This window comes from Balaenoptera ricei, chromosome 16, assembly GCF_028023285.1.
Source record: "Balaenoptera ricei isolate mBalRic1 chromosome 16, mBalRic1.hap2, whole genome shotgun sequence".
In the NCBI taxonomy this organism is placed as follows: Eukaryota; Metazoa; Chordata; class Mammalia; order Artiodactyla; family Balaenopteridae; genus Balaenoptera; species Balaenoptera ricei.
The window spans coordinates 14,026,338-14,040,238 of record NC_082654.1 but is presented as its reverse complement, the minus strand read 5'-3'; the positions used below and the strand labels follow the sequence as shown (position 1 = coordinate 14,040,238).

Below are 13,901 nucleotides of genomic sequence, written 5' to 3'. Positions count from 1 at the left end.
GCACAAAAATGGCATTTGCAAAGTCCTAAAAATTAATGACAACTACATGAATACTTTCAGGATGAAATGTTGGAAAAGTCACAGCACTGACTAAGTCACAAATGAATAACAATTCATTATGGAGGCTGGTAAATTCTTGTAAAGTGAACATAAGGGAAAAAAAGTCTCTTATGGCATCCCTTAGTTTTCCTGAGAGTTGGTTATTTGGGCGTGGGGTGGTGGTAATTCTTACAGGATACTAACTGCAGAATTTCTACAACAAACTAAAAACTGAATGGCTAATTTTTTTTTTTAAAGAAGGGCACAAAGTCTTCATCTTTTTATAAAAACGGTTTGGCTGGTATTATGCTGCTTCTGGTTCAAGGAACCAATTTACTCCACTGAGTAAATCCCTATATGAAAGCTAGAGCTTGATTATCAAAAACCCAAATCCTTAATATTCTAGCAATTTAAACCTGATAGACAGGACGACAATGCAAATTTAAACTGTTACGATAGACTAATTGGAGTTGATTGAACAGAGTCTAAAAGATTCAGTACATTAGCTGTGGTTGCTATTAATTTTAGTTTAGGGTAGTTTTTCAAAAGCAGCCTCCTGGCAACAAGGGGAAAACCTCATAAAGGTTTCTGCTAATTCCCATGATCAAGCTGATGGAAAAAAAACTGAAGACATACAAAGTGAGTTCTGAAACACACTTTGAAGTCTAATACATGCATATCATGATACCAATGCAAACTGTGATCTCAAGATGCTCAGATGGTCATTTATAGTTGATGACAGAGCTGGACTTTCTCATTCACTTGATTCACAGGCAGGGACAATAAACTAAATGGATATGAAAAATAAAGACGATTTCTTTCCATTTGTAACTGATTTGTAATTACGACCATTATTACTAACTATCGTGTTCTTTGTGCCAGGCACAGTGCTAAGCACTTTTTATATATTGAAATATACTGACTTAATCCTTAGAATAATCCTATGAGGTGGTGCTTTTATTATCCTCATTTTATAGATGAAGAAACTGAGGCACAGAGAGGTTGAGTAATTTGCTTAAAGCGCAAGCAGTAAACTGCAAAGCTAGGATTCAAACTCATGCCTTCTGGTTCCGGAGCCTTTACTCAATGCTACATTGTTGCCAAAGTCCATCCCGGATGTCTTTACCAAAGGGCATCTTGCATTAAGCAAACAAGATCCATAAAAGCCTGATTCCCTACAAATAAATAAACATACCAATAAATAAAAATAAATAAGCACTCTTATGAGATACCCATAAGTACCTTTGCCATCCAATACTTCTCATTCACATAAAAAAAATTTAATAATAATTTTAAAAAGATCATTTTATGTTAAAAAGACACTTAAAGGAAGATGCTTCAGAGAGGAAGAGTAGAACCGTGGAAAATTCAAACCAGCTTACTACTGCTATCTGCTTCTGTTGTCAACTTTCTGCGACGCAAAATCCTTTCTAACTCAGTTTCACTGTTTTCAATGTGAAGGGATTTTAAGCTTCTTGAACTAGTGGATTTGTTAAGTGTCCCCTAAAGTGAAAACAAAACAAAAACAAAAACAAAAAGGTTAATGTCTTAATACAATACACAAAAGAATATAAAAGTCAAACCACCAAAACATTACCAGAATTTGAATGGAATTAGGAACTAAAATGAATTTGCTATATATGTATTTTTAATGTGCATATCTTTAACACATAGTGTTGGATCATTTAAGAAGATGCTACTGATGATGTAAGATGTTAGCTTATGTAGCAAAAGAACAGCACAAGAATACCTCTTGATGGGCTAACTATATGAAATTCAGTGGTGGGAAGGTACTTGCACATCGATGATTAAGATTCTGATGTGTGTTGGTCGACCACGCAGAGAAGAAAACAGATATACTGAACTCACCTTAGAAGGTTATCTTGACATGGCAGCCATGAGTTACTGACCCAAATCCTTGCGGCACTGAAAAATGTGGCCGATTCTTCAGAGAGAATGACCCTGGCCGCACACCTGGTGACAAGGCGTGCTGCCGAAGGAAGCACATAACGCTCTCCAGCGGCCTAACCCAGGAGGTGCTGCGCTGAGCACACCTCGCTTCTCTGTGAAAGAGCAAAGGCTACAGTCTACAGGGAGGCAAGGAAGGGCCGGCGCCGTAATCCCACACTCCTGAACAGAGGAGGCAGTGAATGAATGGATTACTCAGGACCCGGAAGACACTGAAGGAAACAAGAGATGCCATAAAGCTGTGCTCCTGCTGAAAGGCGTATTGACTTTCAAGAGGACAGAGGAAGACCCAGGCAGTGCTCCTCTGCCCTGGCTCCTCTAGGAAGTATGTTATGGAGGGAGAGCTACGGTTTTCTATCTCCATTACCAGTCAAGTGTTTGTACAGAACACTGGGTGATGCACTTCTTCGTAGATTTAAGGGGTAAGGATTTAGCGCCCCACCATTACAAGTGGTCCATTTTCTTTTCTAAGAAATGCCCACTATTTCTTTGAAAGAGCCCTCCTCAGCTGTGCCACAGGCTTAGGGGGGAATAAAAACCCAGTTGAACCACAATCTTTTGATCAGAGAAAATCAGAACCTCAAGTCAGGTATAACTTGCCAGACTTCATGCCAGAGTCGGAAGGCAGCCTTTGTCCACCAAGGCTAACAAATAGGCCAGCCTTTGTCATTTCAGCTCACTATGGGCTTGCCTTAATCCTGCTCCCTGCCCCCTGCCAACTTCCTGAACGATTCTAAGAATCCTACTAGCTAAAATGGTAACTCATGTTTCTTCTTTAACCTATAAAACAAAAAAAGTAGCTTGTAAAATTAGGTAGTTACAAATCTCACATGATATAGGTTATTATGTTGTTTCGGTTAGAAAGGTGTTTTTCTCCCTAACTGCACAAAGTTATAGAAAAGCAGTCTGTTGTCGGGAAAACTGACTAACAAGATTAGGAGACTATATTCCTCTGCTGTCAGCTAGCTAACCAAAACTGATGTGTAAAATTCTTAAGGCTCATATTTTAATCAGGCATCTGATACTTTCCCCCTGGAAGAACCTCTTTCTGCTTTGGATTTATTGCAAAAATTCATAAAATACATTAAAGGAAAATCATATTACATGTAACACTATAATAGCTTATTTTATAATTTAAAAAATTAGATGATTTCTTTATTTAACAGTTAACAATGCAGATCTGTACCCACTCATCAAAGAGTTATATTAGTAAGGTAGGATTGACACTGATAAGGTAACGAAAACAGAACTAAAACCAATTCAGATAAAAAAATTTTAATGTATTAGAAAAACTATTCCCAAATCATTTGTGTTTATAATTTTTAAAAAGTTCTATCATTTGTAAACAGAAAAACTTATGGCCCTTACTATTAAAATCACTCAAACTACCAGATTGTTTGAATATCAAGGACATTCTGTGTGATTTTCCCAATGGCTAGAGTTAATTTAAGAAAAAGATATGTGTCTGTGTATGTGTGTATGTACATGTACATACACATATACCTTCCAAGGGTATCTTTTATTGAAGAATTTATCTTTCACAAGATTCTCTATTTTTGTTTGGATAACCACATTACTTCCCCAAACTCCTGACTGTGGTGAGCTATCCTCTCATCGCACCTGATACTGAAGGAATTCATTTTCCAAGTTCTAATCCTTGAATTCCCAACTTTTTTCTCCATTCACTGACTGAGGCGGTTGACTAGGTTAGTATATGAGCAAACTTTAAATATGGAGGCAATTATGCAGAAAAGGTTTCTGCATGGATCTCAACTGACGTGATAAAGGAGCTCAGCTAATAAAGTACCAAGACTGTCTTAATTATCTACTTATATTATAATAATAATATTAGAGAAATCACAAATTACCACGTGGTACATACAATTCCTTCACTTCACAGAAAAGAGAATCCTATAAATCAGTGATCCTCAGGGTTTTGGGCCAGGTCCCACAGTAAGTCAGTGATAGGGCTGGACCGTGAACTTAACTTTTCTAATTTCTATTTCTACTTCAAACCGCTTTCATCATTTAACAGTCTTAATCCCCATGTTAGTTAAATGTTCATAATACCAATAACTCTAATTGTCAGGGAGCAAAATTAACTATTCAACAATTCCTGGGTAATTTGAAAAACTGAAGATGTTCAAAAAAGACCTAAAAGTGAATTTTTAAAAAGTTGTTCTTGTCTCTTTGATTTAGAGGCAACTGAACTTGAGAAGAGACTTTCTGATAAATTTCTGTTGATTTATTCTTTGGAAATGGCCATTTCCACTTAGAGTGGCTTTTAAATGGCTGGTGTGGCTCAAGAGGTTTGCGAAACCTAAAAAAAAAAGAAACCCTTGTGTGACTACGAGAAATAGCTATATATTTTTTATCCACAAAATACACAACTTTAAAAATTAAGTGTAAACAGACTTGGAAAAATAAGTTCAGTCAACATTGAGACTTTAAAAATTGGCTTGAAAAGTGTACAACTCAAAAGACAGTGAGGTTTTCCAACTCCCCCAAACACGAGATGTGTTTCCTACCCATGTGCTAAGTTTCAGCGGTAGGCTTACAACTCAGGTCACTTTCATTGCAGCAAAAACACCCCCAGGCTGAGTTCATTCCTGATTTCTGTTTTGCAGTAGAACTGAACACAGTGCTTCTTGGTTTCTTGGCATCTCTTGGTACAGGTGCTCACTTTCCACGTCAGTACACAATCTGTAGACTTTTTATGTTCTTTTCATGTTTGTTTCTCACATGCCACAACTGTGAGGTTCGTGTCATGTGCTTTGCTGGGTACTAAATTTTGATAATCCTAATAGTCTGAACTCCAGCAAGAAGCACCAAGTGCCCCATCTGATAGGGGCTTCCTTTCTCTCCTAAAAGAAGCTGTATGGTTTCTTGGCCCCAAGTGACTGGTAGTTACAAGTGATCCATCATCCCTCAAAGGAAACGTCTGTGGTAGTAGTGGAAAGTTGCCATTTGGCAAAGAAAAGTAGGGGAGAGCATCGTGAGTTCCACTTTTAAAAAATTTAATGCAAAGAATAACAGCTATTAGTGATACACATTAATGCCATGTAAGGTAGAGAAATCTAACGATAAATCCAGGACAAAAGAGGATGGGGGCAATTTGAAGAAAAGAAAGATGTTTTGACAATTTTTATCATTTGTAAATTATTCCACAAAAATCTGTTCACAAATTTCTCTCCTTGAAGTGGCACAAAACTATAGTGAGTATGATGTATAGTGAACATGATCTTTAAAAGCAATGCTGTGATTTTCAGTAAACTTGCTACCAACCAGCATTATCAGGAAGTGGGATATCTTGGGTAATCAAATATCATATGTATCTCACGTAGATGTCTGATTTTTTCAAATAAACCCGGTTTAAAAAACAAACTGAGGGAAGTTTACTCTTGCACTGAGGTTCAGAACTATAACCCTAGAAGCTCCTAATGCCCCTGGGGGCATCTTCATGAACAAAAATTAGCATTACACTGTAGAGACAACAAAAAGGACTGTCATAGGGCATTCTCCTTAACACAACACTGGCTAACAAAATTTTCTCACCAAAGAATCCATTAGATAATAACCACATACTTTTTCCATGGTTTTAATACTTTATTCTGTAGGTAGACCACTACTGTTAGCCAGTGCTACATACCTCTCTGTAGTATTAATTCCACTCACCTAAAAACTATAGCAAACTAATTAAGCCACTCCGAGTTAGGTCTACTGTTTCATGCTTGATGAAAATAATTTTGTTTACCACAATTATGTGGATGTCTGCATGCAATGCATAATTAGCACAGTAACAACGAACATGGGAATATTAGCTCTACCTCCGCCCCCATGTTTGTTGACTTACTGTGCATAATAACTGGTATTGAGACTGTAACAAGATCTGAGAATAAAGCTCTTAGTATCCAAAACATTTTCTAAGTGAGGCATTTGTCTCCGACAGAAACTGTTGGACAGGGCAGTACTCATTTATTTTGTTGGCAAAAGCTCATACTTTGGAAAGAAAAAATATGACTAGAGATGGGCATTAAGCATGCTCTCTAATGGATGTGAATTACTTTTAGAAAATGAAATTCGTAACATAAAGAAAGGAACTTCTATTATCCAAATTTATCATGACTTTTCAAAACTGTGAGAAAAGCAGACTGTGACTCTGATGCTAACATATTTGGGGAGAAGCTCTGATTTATATTTAGGTGCCAAGAATTCCACTTTCATGCCCCAAAGTTAAGCACTATCCATGTGAGAGACTACTATACAATATACTATTATCTACTACATTTATCGTAGATTTACTTATAAATAAATCTACTGTAATCTATGTATAGATTTACTTATAACATTATTTACTATATTTATATTTATAATATATCTACTATATAAGTATGTACTGATCCTCACATCTGGCCAGACACTTTATCTTCAAGATGTAATACAAGTATTGGAGAACAAGAACAGGAAACAATGATTTGGGGGAAAGTGTACCCATTCTTTTAGAATAGAAACACCAGAGTATTGATACATTATTAACACACCCAGAGGAGGAGTCCACAGCACAATCAAGTAAACTATCAAAAGTAATGAGGCTTACTGTAAATGGAAATAAAATATATCAAAACCAATTATTCATAACAGTAGATTTTAAAAATATTCTTCCATTTTCCCAGTAACTAAATAATAAACTGAGATCTATTCTTACCAGTATTCCTTTTAGTTCATTCACTGCACTTTCAGAGCCTTTTGAAGATTCTGGCTACAATTGTAAAAAGAAGAAAAATGACTGAGTAATTCAGTTTTAAGATACCCAACAAAGATTTTTACATGGCAAAGTGTTGGTAGCTTATATTGACTATATTTTTTAAAATTAGGTCTACGTCTTACAGTTAGGAAAAAATATTAGACATGCTAGTGCTCCCAAGGGGCAGTTAAATAGAAAATTAGAGGTAAGAGTCAAGCTACCATCTTCTACACATCATTTTGTTACCTATTATCATATGTAGAAAAGATTTGGTAAACATTAAATTTCAAAGATTTAATTCCAAATTATTCAGAACATTTTACAATAAATTCTTCTCCACTCTCACTGCTGGACTTGAGCCAGCAAGCGAGGACTAGGAAGGCAGCAGTGCAGAGCAGAAAGCAAGCAACAGGGCAGAAAACCTCTCTCAGCTCCGTTAGCTCCAGGCCAAGGCCAGCTTACAGAGGGCTGGCACGTCTAGTTTCATGAATTTCACAACAGGGATCAGCAAAGAACCCAGATTACAAGAGAATGTTAGCATCACCAGCTATCAGAGCAGTAAAAGACCTCAGAGGGCGTGCAGTCCAAGTACTTCATCTTACTTGTGAGGAAAGTTACACTTTGAGGAATTCTGTATTTGAGTCAGGTGTCTCGATTACAAGCCCAGTTCTCATCTGGCTACACCACGAACAAAATAATTTGAAATGAAATTCTGGGTAATACCTGCCTGCCCCATAATACCACAGTCTCTGTGGACCCCTCAATGAAAAGATGGCTGAAAAAAACCCTCTGATCTTCCCTGTACCACTTCCTTTCACAAAGGAGATGAAGAGAAAACCTGCAAGACACAGTGAAAGGAATCACTCAGGCCTCTCATTCCTAGAAAAGAGGCAAGGCTAATCTTTCATCAAGAGATGGGAGGTGGGGCTTCCCTGGTGGCGAAGTGGTTGAGAATCTGCCTGCCAATGCAGGGGACACGGGTTCGAGCCCTGGTCTGGGAAGATCCCACATGCCGCGGAGCAACTAGGCCCGTGAGCCACAACTACTGAGCCTGCGCGTCTGGAGCCTGTGCTCCGCAACAAGAGAGGCCACGATAGTAAGAGGCCTGCGCACCGCGATGAAGAGTGGCCCCCGCTTGCCGCAACTAGAGAAAGCCCTCGCACAGAAACGAAGACCCAACACAGCCAAAAATAAATAAATCAATAAATAAATGTATAAAAAAAAGAGATGGGAGGTGATTAATGGCAACCTATAATTCTTTCCTCTCAAAAGATAATAAAAGAATAAGATCCTATTCCAATTTTAAAAAACGTACAGTTAGAAAAAGTGAGAGAGAGAGAGAGGTTTGCTGCTCATGTACAAATTAGACTACAGTGTTCAACTTTCATAGCCTCGGTTTTCTGTGAAATACACATGCCATCAGTGGCAGTCACAAGTGCCAGTCAAAAGCTTTAAGACACTAATTTTAACCACACCAGCACCAGCACCAACATCAAGGAATTTAGTAATACGCAGTTAAATTAGTACTCTCAAGGCAGGCTTGACTTCTGTAGGTAAGCTGTTCGGTGACATGTTACGACTTCTGAACAAACACCCTGCCTAAAGGCATACTCAAAAGTGCCGCTATGCCACTCAAGTTGCCCTCCGACTGCACAAGCCTTTTCAAAGCCTGGACTGCATACTCTCATAACTGGTGACATTTCAGGAAAGTACTGATGGTACTGGGGGAAGAAGTCTGCACTGAGGCAGGTAGTGACCATTTGTTTTAAAGGTTACTGACCAGGTCAGTCACCACTGTATCTACACAGTTTTAATGATTACCAGCAAAACAAAACAAAACAAAACAGTTGTCCACTGATCCTTGTTCAGCTGTCCTCCAGATTTTATTAAATTTTTTATTTAATGAATGGACATTAAATAATGTGTAACTATTGAAAGAGTCATGGCAAGAAAAAGGACAAAGTGATATACCAAAAATGAAAGTACATACAGAACACTGATCGCTTACAATTTAAGAAGTTTTCAAAATTTTTCTTTCTAAACTAATTTTGTTTCTTTTACGACACTGCGTTTTTCTCTAGTAATAATTTGGTTTTGCTATTCTTTCCAAACTAGTTGTGACATGAAAGCCATAAAAATGTATTCTTTTCTAAGGTTCTACTTAGACCCTACATTTTAAAGTGGTTTCACATTTTACTCCATTTGACCCTAACAATAACCGTGTGAGCCAGAGAGGGTATTTTATGGAGAAGAAGCCCGGGAAGCTGGGTGATAGTGCAGGGACCCGACTCCAACAACAGTGCTCTTCACTCACTCACCAGACACTGGCACTGAAAGAGCTGCGCCCAACTATCTACACGCTCAGCTTCTCGTCCAGTTCTACATTCTGCCCATTTGCTTTCAGAGCTCTAGCACAAGACTGAATTACTCTCCACAGCTGGCCGAAGCTTCCATTTCACTAGATGTGAATCTTCTCTTGGAGTGGAATGCTCGTTCCCTCTTCCCAACCTCCTTTCCCTGGACAGCCCACACCACGGCCCTTCCTGCCTTGTCCAGTTATCTTGTCTGCCTGTGACAAAGTGGCATCTTTAAAAGCCCAGCAGAATTTCTAGTGAACAGTCATGACACTCAGGGACACTGAAGTAGCTGAAGAAGGGCATCCTTGAGAGTAAGAAAGGACCATAAAGTTTGGTTTAAAAGAAGAGGAAGAAGAAAGAGAACCAATCTGCTGATACCTTATTAGAGTGAGGAAAGAAAAAACATTTTTCAAGAAAAATGTCAAAAACTCTACTATTGAGTCTATTTAAATGGGACAGATATACAAGGGGAAGGGAGAAGTTCTGAACTAGACACTAGGTACTTCCACAGATCCTGGAGCTCACTGTGGTCTAGCTTAGAAGACAGCTGATGATACAGATACACAAGTTTCTCCTTGAAGTGACCTGGAATAGGTCTGTGAAATTAATGGAAACAATCTTGTAAACCTCACTATTTTTCAAAAGTTGTCTTAGGTCTGCTACGGTATATGATGTGATCCCCACACTCCAATTCCCCTCCCCCACGCACTAAAACAAGCCTTGGGAAGGCAAGGATCTTTGTGTCTTGTTTACTGCTTTATTCCTAGTGCCTAAAACAGTACCTGGCACATAGTAGATACGCAATAAATACTTGTTGCATTATACACAAGAACCAGGAATTGACGAAAATAAAGGGCATGCTAATTGTTACTTGTTTGGTATAACAGTTCATATCAATGTCCCTCTCAAGGAGATGGCAGCACCCTGCAACCACAGGACTTACTTTCTGTAGTGACCTAGGTTTCCTATGGGTCAGAGTCCTTCTGAAAAGTGCTTATATGAAGCAAAGGCTTTTACGACACATTAGCCTTAACCTAAGATTTGACAGTCAATTCTGATGTAGCTTTCATCAGATTTCAAAATTTTACATTAAAAAAAAGAAACATCAGGGGAAAAAAGCATTTAGTCATTCCATACCTTTGCCTTGGGTCTAGCTGTCTGATTAACTGGTCTGAGATGAACTCCCTTTTTAATTCTGTCCATCATCTCTTCAACTGCTTGCCTCTTCAGGTCTGTGACTTCTTCAGCTATTCAAAGAACACACACATAAATCATCTTATGTTACAAGAAAACTACTTCCTATTTCTGGTGACTTAGAAAGACTGCACTATGTAATTAACCACAGTCATTTTTCAGACAGAGTCACAAAACATCAATAATTTACTAAGGTTAACAGCTCCCAGGTAGCAATAGTTTTTTAATAAAAATCTTTTAATAAGAGATTTGCTTTGAGAAATAAGAGTTATAAAATTTAAGGTCTAATTTGTAGCTTGGAAATCAATATTAGCTCATCTATGTTAAACAAAGTACATTTTGTTCCATGTGTCAGCATAATAATAGACCTGAATTTCTCCAGGTCTTTAAAAACCTAATTTTGTACCTAACTCCAAATAATCATTCACTTTTGTCTCAAAGATGTTTTTGTAACTTATAGTACAACCTATGTCAAAGAAATCCAACCAAAGGAGGAATAACTATCAAAAAGCCCATTTGAAAATAAAAGATCAAAGAGATCTTTTTACCTGTTGGAAGAAATCCACAGTCAAAAGATGAGCAGCAAATAGATAAAATCTATTTTTAAATTGCCATCTTTTGTTTAGGAATCACATGGGAAGGAAACATTTAAGCAAACCTTTTTCAAGTCTTTTAAAATTGTCAATGTTAAAAGAAAACATACATACAGAAATGACTGCAGTTAAGTAATTAAATTTGATAAAAAATTTCAACTGTCTATTGTTTAACCTTTACACTCTTTGGCTGCAAAAACAATAAAGCTGTTGAAATATGTATCAACTAGATGAATGCCAACTGAGGTGAGCTGAGACCTGTTGGTCAGAAGAGTGAAATTTGTCTCTTGCACAACAGCTTGACCAAAAGCACCAAATCATTCTGGAACATTTATCACCATTAATGCAGCTCTAGATCTTGTGTTTACCTCCAGCTAACTCACTGTATCCAATACATTCAAGCGTAAATATCTCATAAAGATCCTCCAACTAGCATCTTTAATGGACTCCACATCGTGGGGCAGGCATATGGTAGGCACTCAGCAAGCATCTACCTACTGACTGACTTGTTAAAGTTCGAGCTTTAAATGGCTATCAATAGTTTTACTATTTGAGCAGAAATAATTAAACCTCAAAAGGATGGCTTCTAAATGGAGGCAATCACAACTATATCCCCCAGCTAATTCACAGTCGTGTCAGGCTTTGCGCTAGGGAGGCCAAAATTATGGCTTCTTTTACTGCTATATGGCAGACTTCACTCTAACCCTGGGTAGCTTCTTATACATGCCGAGGGGAGCAACTTAGAGAATCCAGAAGGTTCCATCATCCTCCACTCTGCAACATCACAGTGATGGGATCACAGCTATATTCATCATATAACCTAGGTTTTCTGGTACAGTCCTGATTTCAAATAGTGTTGTCATCCTCAGAAGCCACTGAAATGCTGGGAATTCAAATTTCTCAATATCCAAACAGCATTTTTCAGTTCCAGAAGTCAAAAGAGTATCTTTTGTGAAGCAACATGGGAGACATGGCACCAAGGTCAGAACTCATCCACCAATAAACGAAAAGACAACAAAACTGTGGGTTGATCAACTATGTGCCCTTAAGCAGTATTTTCTAGGGCAGCCTCTGCTGATGGCTCACAAACATCAACAAGGGGACAGACAAGAAAATTACTATGAACAGAGATTCATTCATTCATTCATTCACCGACTCACTTATTCAATATCTGAACACCTATTATGCACTACATGGTACTTTTGCTGACCGTTTTCAAAATCAGAGGAAATAAGACCCAGATCTGTCATTCAAGCACCTGGTATGGGTATGGAATTTATTCCTGGGAATTTAAAAAAATCTTCAAAACACATTTGATTTTCAGAAAGGCTGCCATTTTGAGTAAGACTTGGGAAGAGCTGCATGGCAACAGGAACACCGCCTACAAACAGATTAGCACTCTGTAAGGAACGACTAAAACTCAATTAAATGCACAAAACAAAAACTAATTAAGGCAGACAGATGGAGAATTATGGTCAACACCATTCAAGTCTGCTGCAGCATCTAACAGAACAGGAATTTAAAGTAGTTTCTTATTTTTGCTTGCCAGAATCATAGTGATAATTCAGAGAAGTGCCACTATCTGTATTGTGTACAGATTATAAACCAGGCTCACAAAATTTGCTCAGTCTTTTTCAAACGTAAAGGCTTAATTGGTCTTAAGGAAAAGAAATCACTCTTATCAGATTCCCTACTCAGGCACAACACAAGGGCAATGGCTAGGTTAGCTACACAAGCTTTCTCTCTCACCCACCCTGTTTTTGAACTAGCAAAATGCAAGCTATACGAACTTCTGAACTATTAAGCAGTTCTAATAAATCTGCAAGAATCACCTACAGAGAGCTCATGGTATGTTTTGTAATTCTTTTCTGCAATCACGCAGTTGGTAATTGTCTCACAAAAGCATGTAATCAGGGGGACAATAGAAATATGCAGGATACTGGAGATTAAGGAAAAGGGACAAATGAAGACAAGGGGTCTAATGTTATTGAACTGCCACAGGAAAGTAAAATCAAATGTTCTTTGAGTTAGTGCTTCCAGGTCAGTCTTGGATCAGAAAGCTACATGTAATTAATTGAGGCTTAAATTTTAAGACCCACTTGAAAAATAAGTTAGTTCCTCAAAAAAAAAAAAAAAAAAAGACCCACAGACAAAACCATCACCTTATTGCTCAATAAAACCTTTTGTTATTACCTAGAGGAAACTAAAATGAATTTTTAAATGCCACAGGTTTACTTTTCTCTTTCAATAACATTTTTAAAAAGGCATTAAAAAAAAATCTTATGGCACCGTGATGCACAAAATTTCTAAAGAACATATTATGGTTGAATAAGTTTGGATTTGACCTACAGTCATAAAGTTAAGAAAATTTCCTTAACTACAATGATCACAAGAGCCTGCTGAATGAGGACTTCTGCCCTTCAGGGTGGTTCGTACCATGCCTTTTTTTTTTTTTTTTAGGTAACATTTTGAATATTTTCTATGTTATGGGCACTACTCTAAATGCTTTACATGTTGTGAGACTCATAATTCTCAAAACAACTCTATGAAATAGGAACTATTATTCCCATTCTACAGATTAGCAAACTGAGGTAAGAAAATATCAACAAATTAATGACCTAAATATATGATAAACAGCAGGCATACCTCTCAAATCTCAGAACTTGTCCAATAAATGCATTCTTATCAAAATTAGGGTTATTAACTGCAAAGTATGTAATGATTTCTTGTGTTTAGATCTTAAAACTACTTCTAAAATATTTCAAAGACCTTCCCTACAATCAAGCTTTTTTTTTTTTTCTTCTTTCTTTTTTTTTAAATTTTATTTATTTAGTTAGTTAGTTATGGCTGTGTTGGGTCTTCGTTTCTATGTGAGGGCTTTCTCCAGTTGCGGCAAGTGGGGGCCACTCTTCATCGCGGTGCGCGGGCCTCTCACTATCGCGGCCTCTCTTGTTGCGGAGCACAGGCTCCAGTCGCGCAGGCTCAGCAGTTGTGGCTCACGGGCCT

The 13,901-nt window shown here is 37.7% G+C and overlaps 1 protein-coding gene across 3 annotated transcripts in view; it reads right to left on the bottom strand.

Annotated features, from left to right (window-relative positions):
• The window catches only part of SHTN1 (shootin 1), a 101,586-nt gene that overhangs the window by 19,515 nt on the left and 68,170 nt on the right, over positions 1-13,901 (bottom strand). For 2 of the 3 annotated variants that reach the window (XM_059900257.1, XM_059900258.1), the window contains 3 exons: positions 10,246-10,355; positions 6,713-6,766; positions 1,422-1,542 (listed from right to left, as the gene is read on the bottom strand). In XM_059900257.1, the coding sequence (XP_059756240.1) occupies positions 1,422-1,542; positions 6,713-6,766; positions 10,246-10,355 (285 nt within the window). The remainder of the gene's footprint in view (positions 1-1,421; positions 1,543-6,712; positions 6,767-10,245; positions 10,356-13,901) is intronic. The other variant, XM_059900259.1, reaches the window with a different exon arrangement.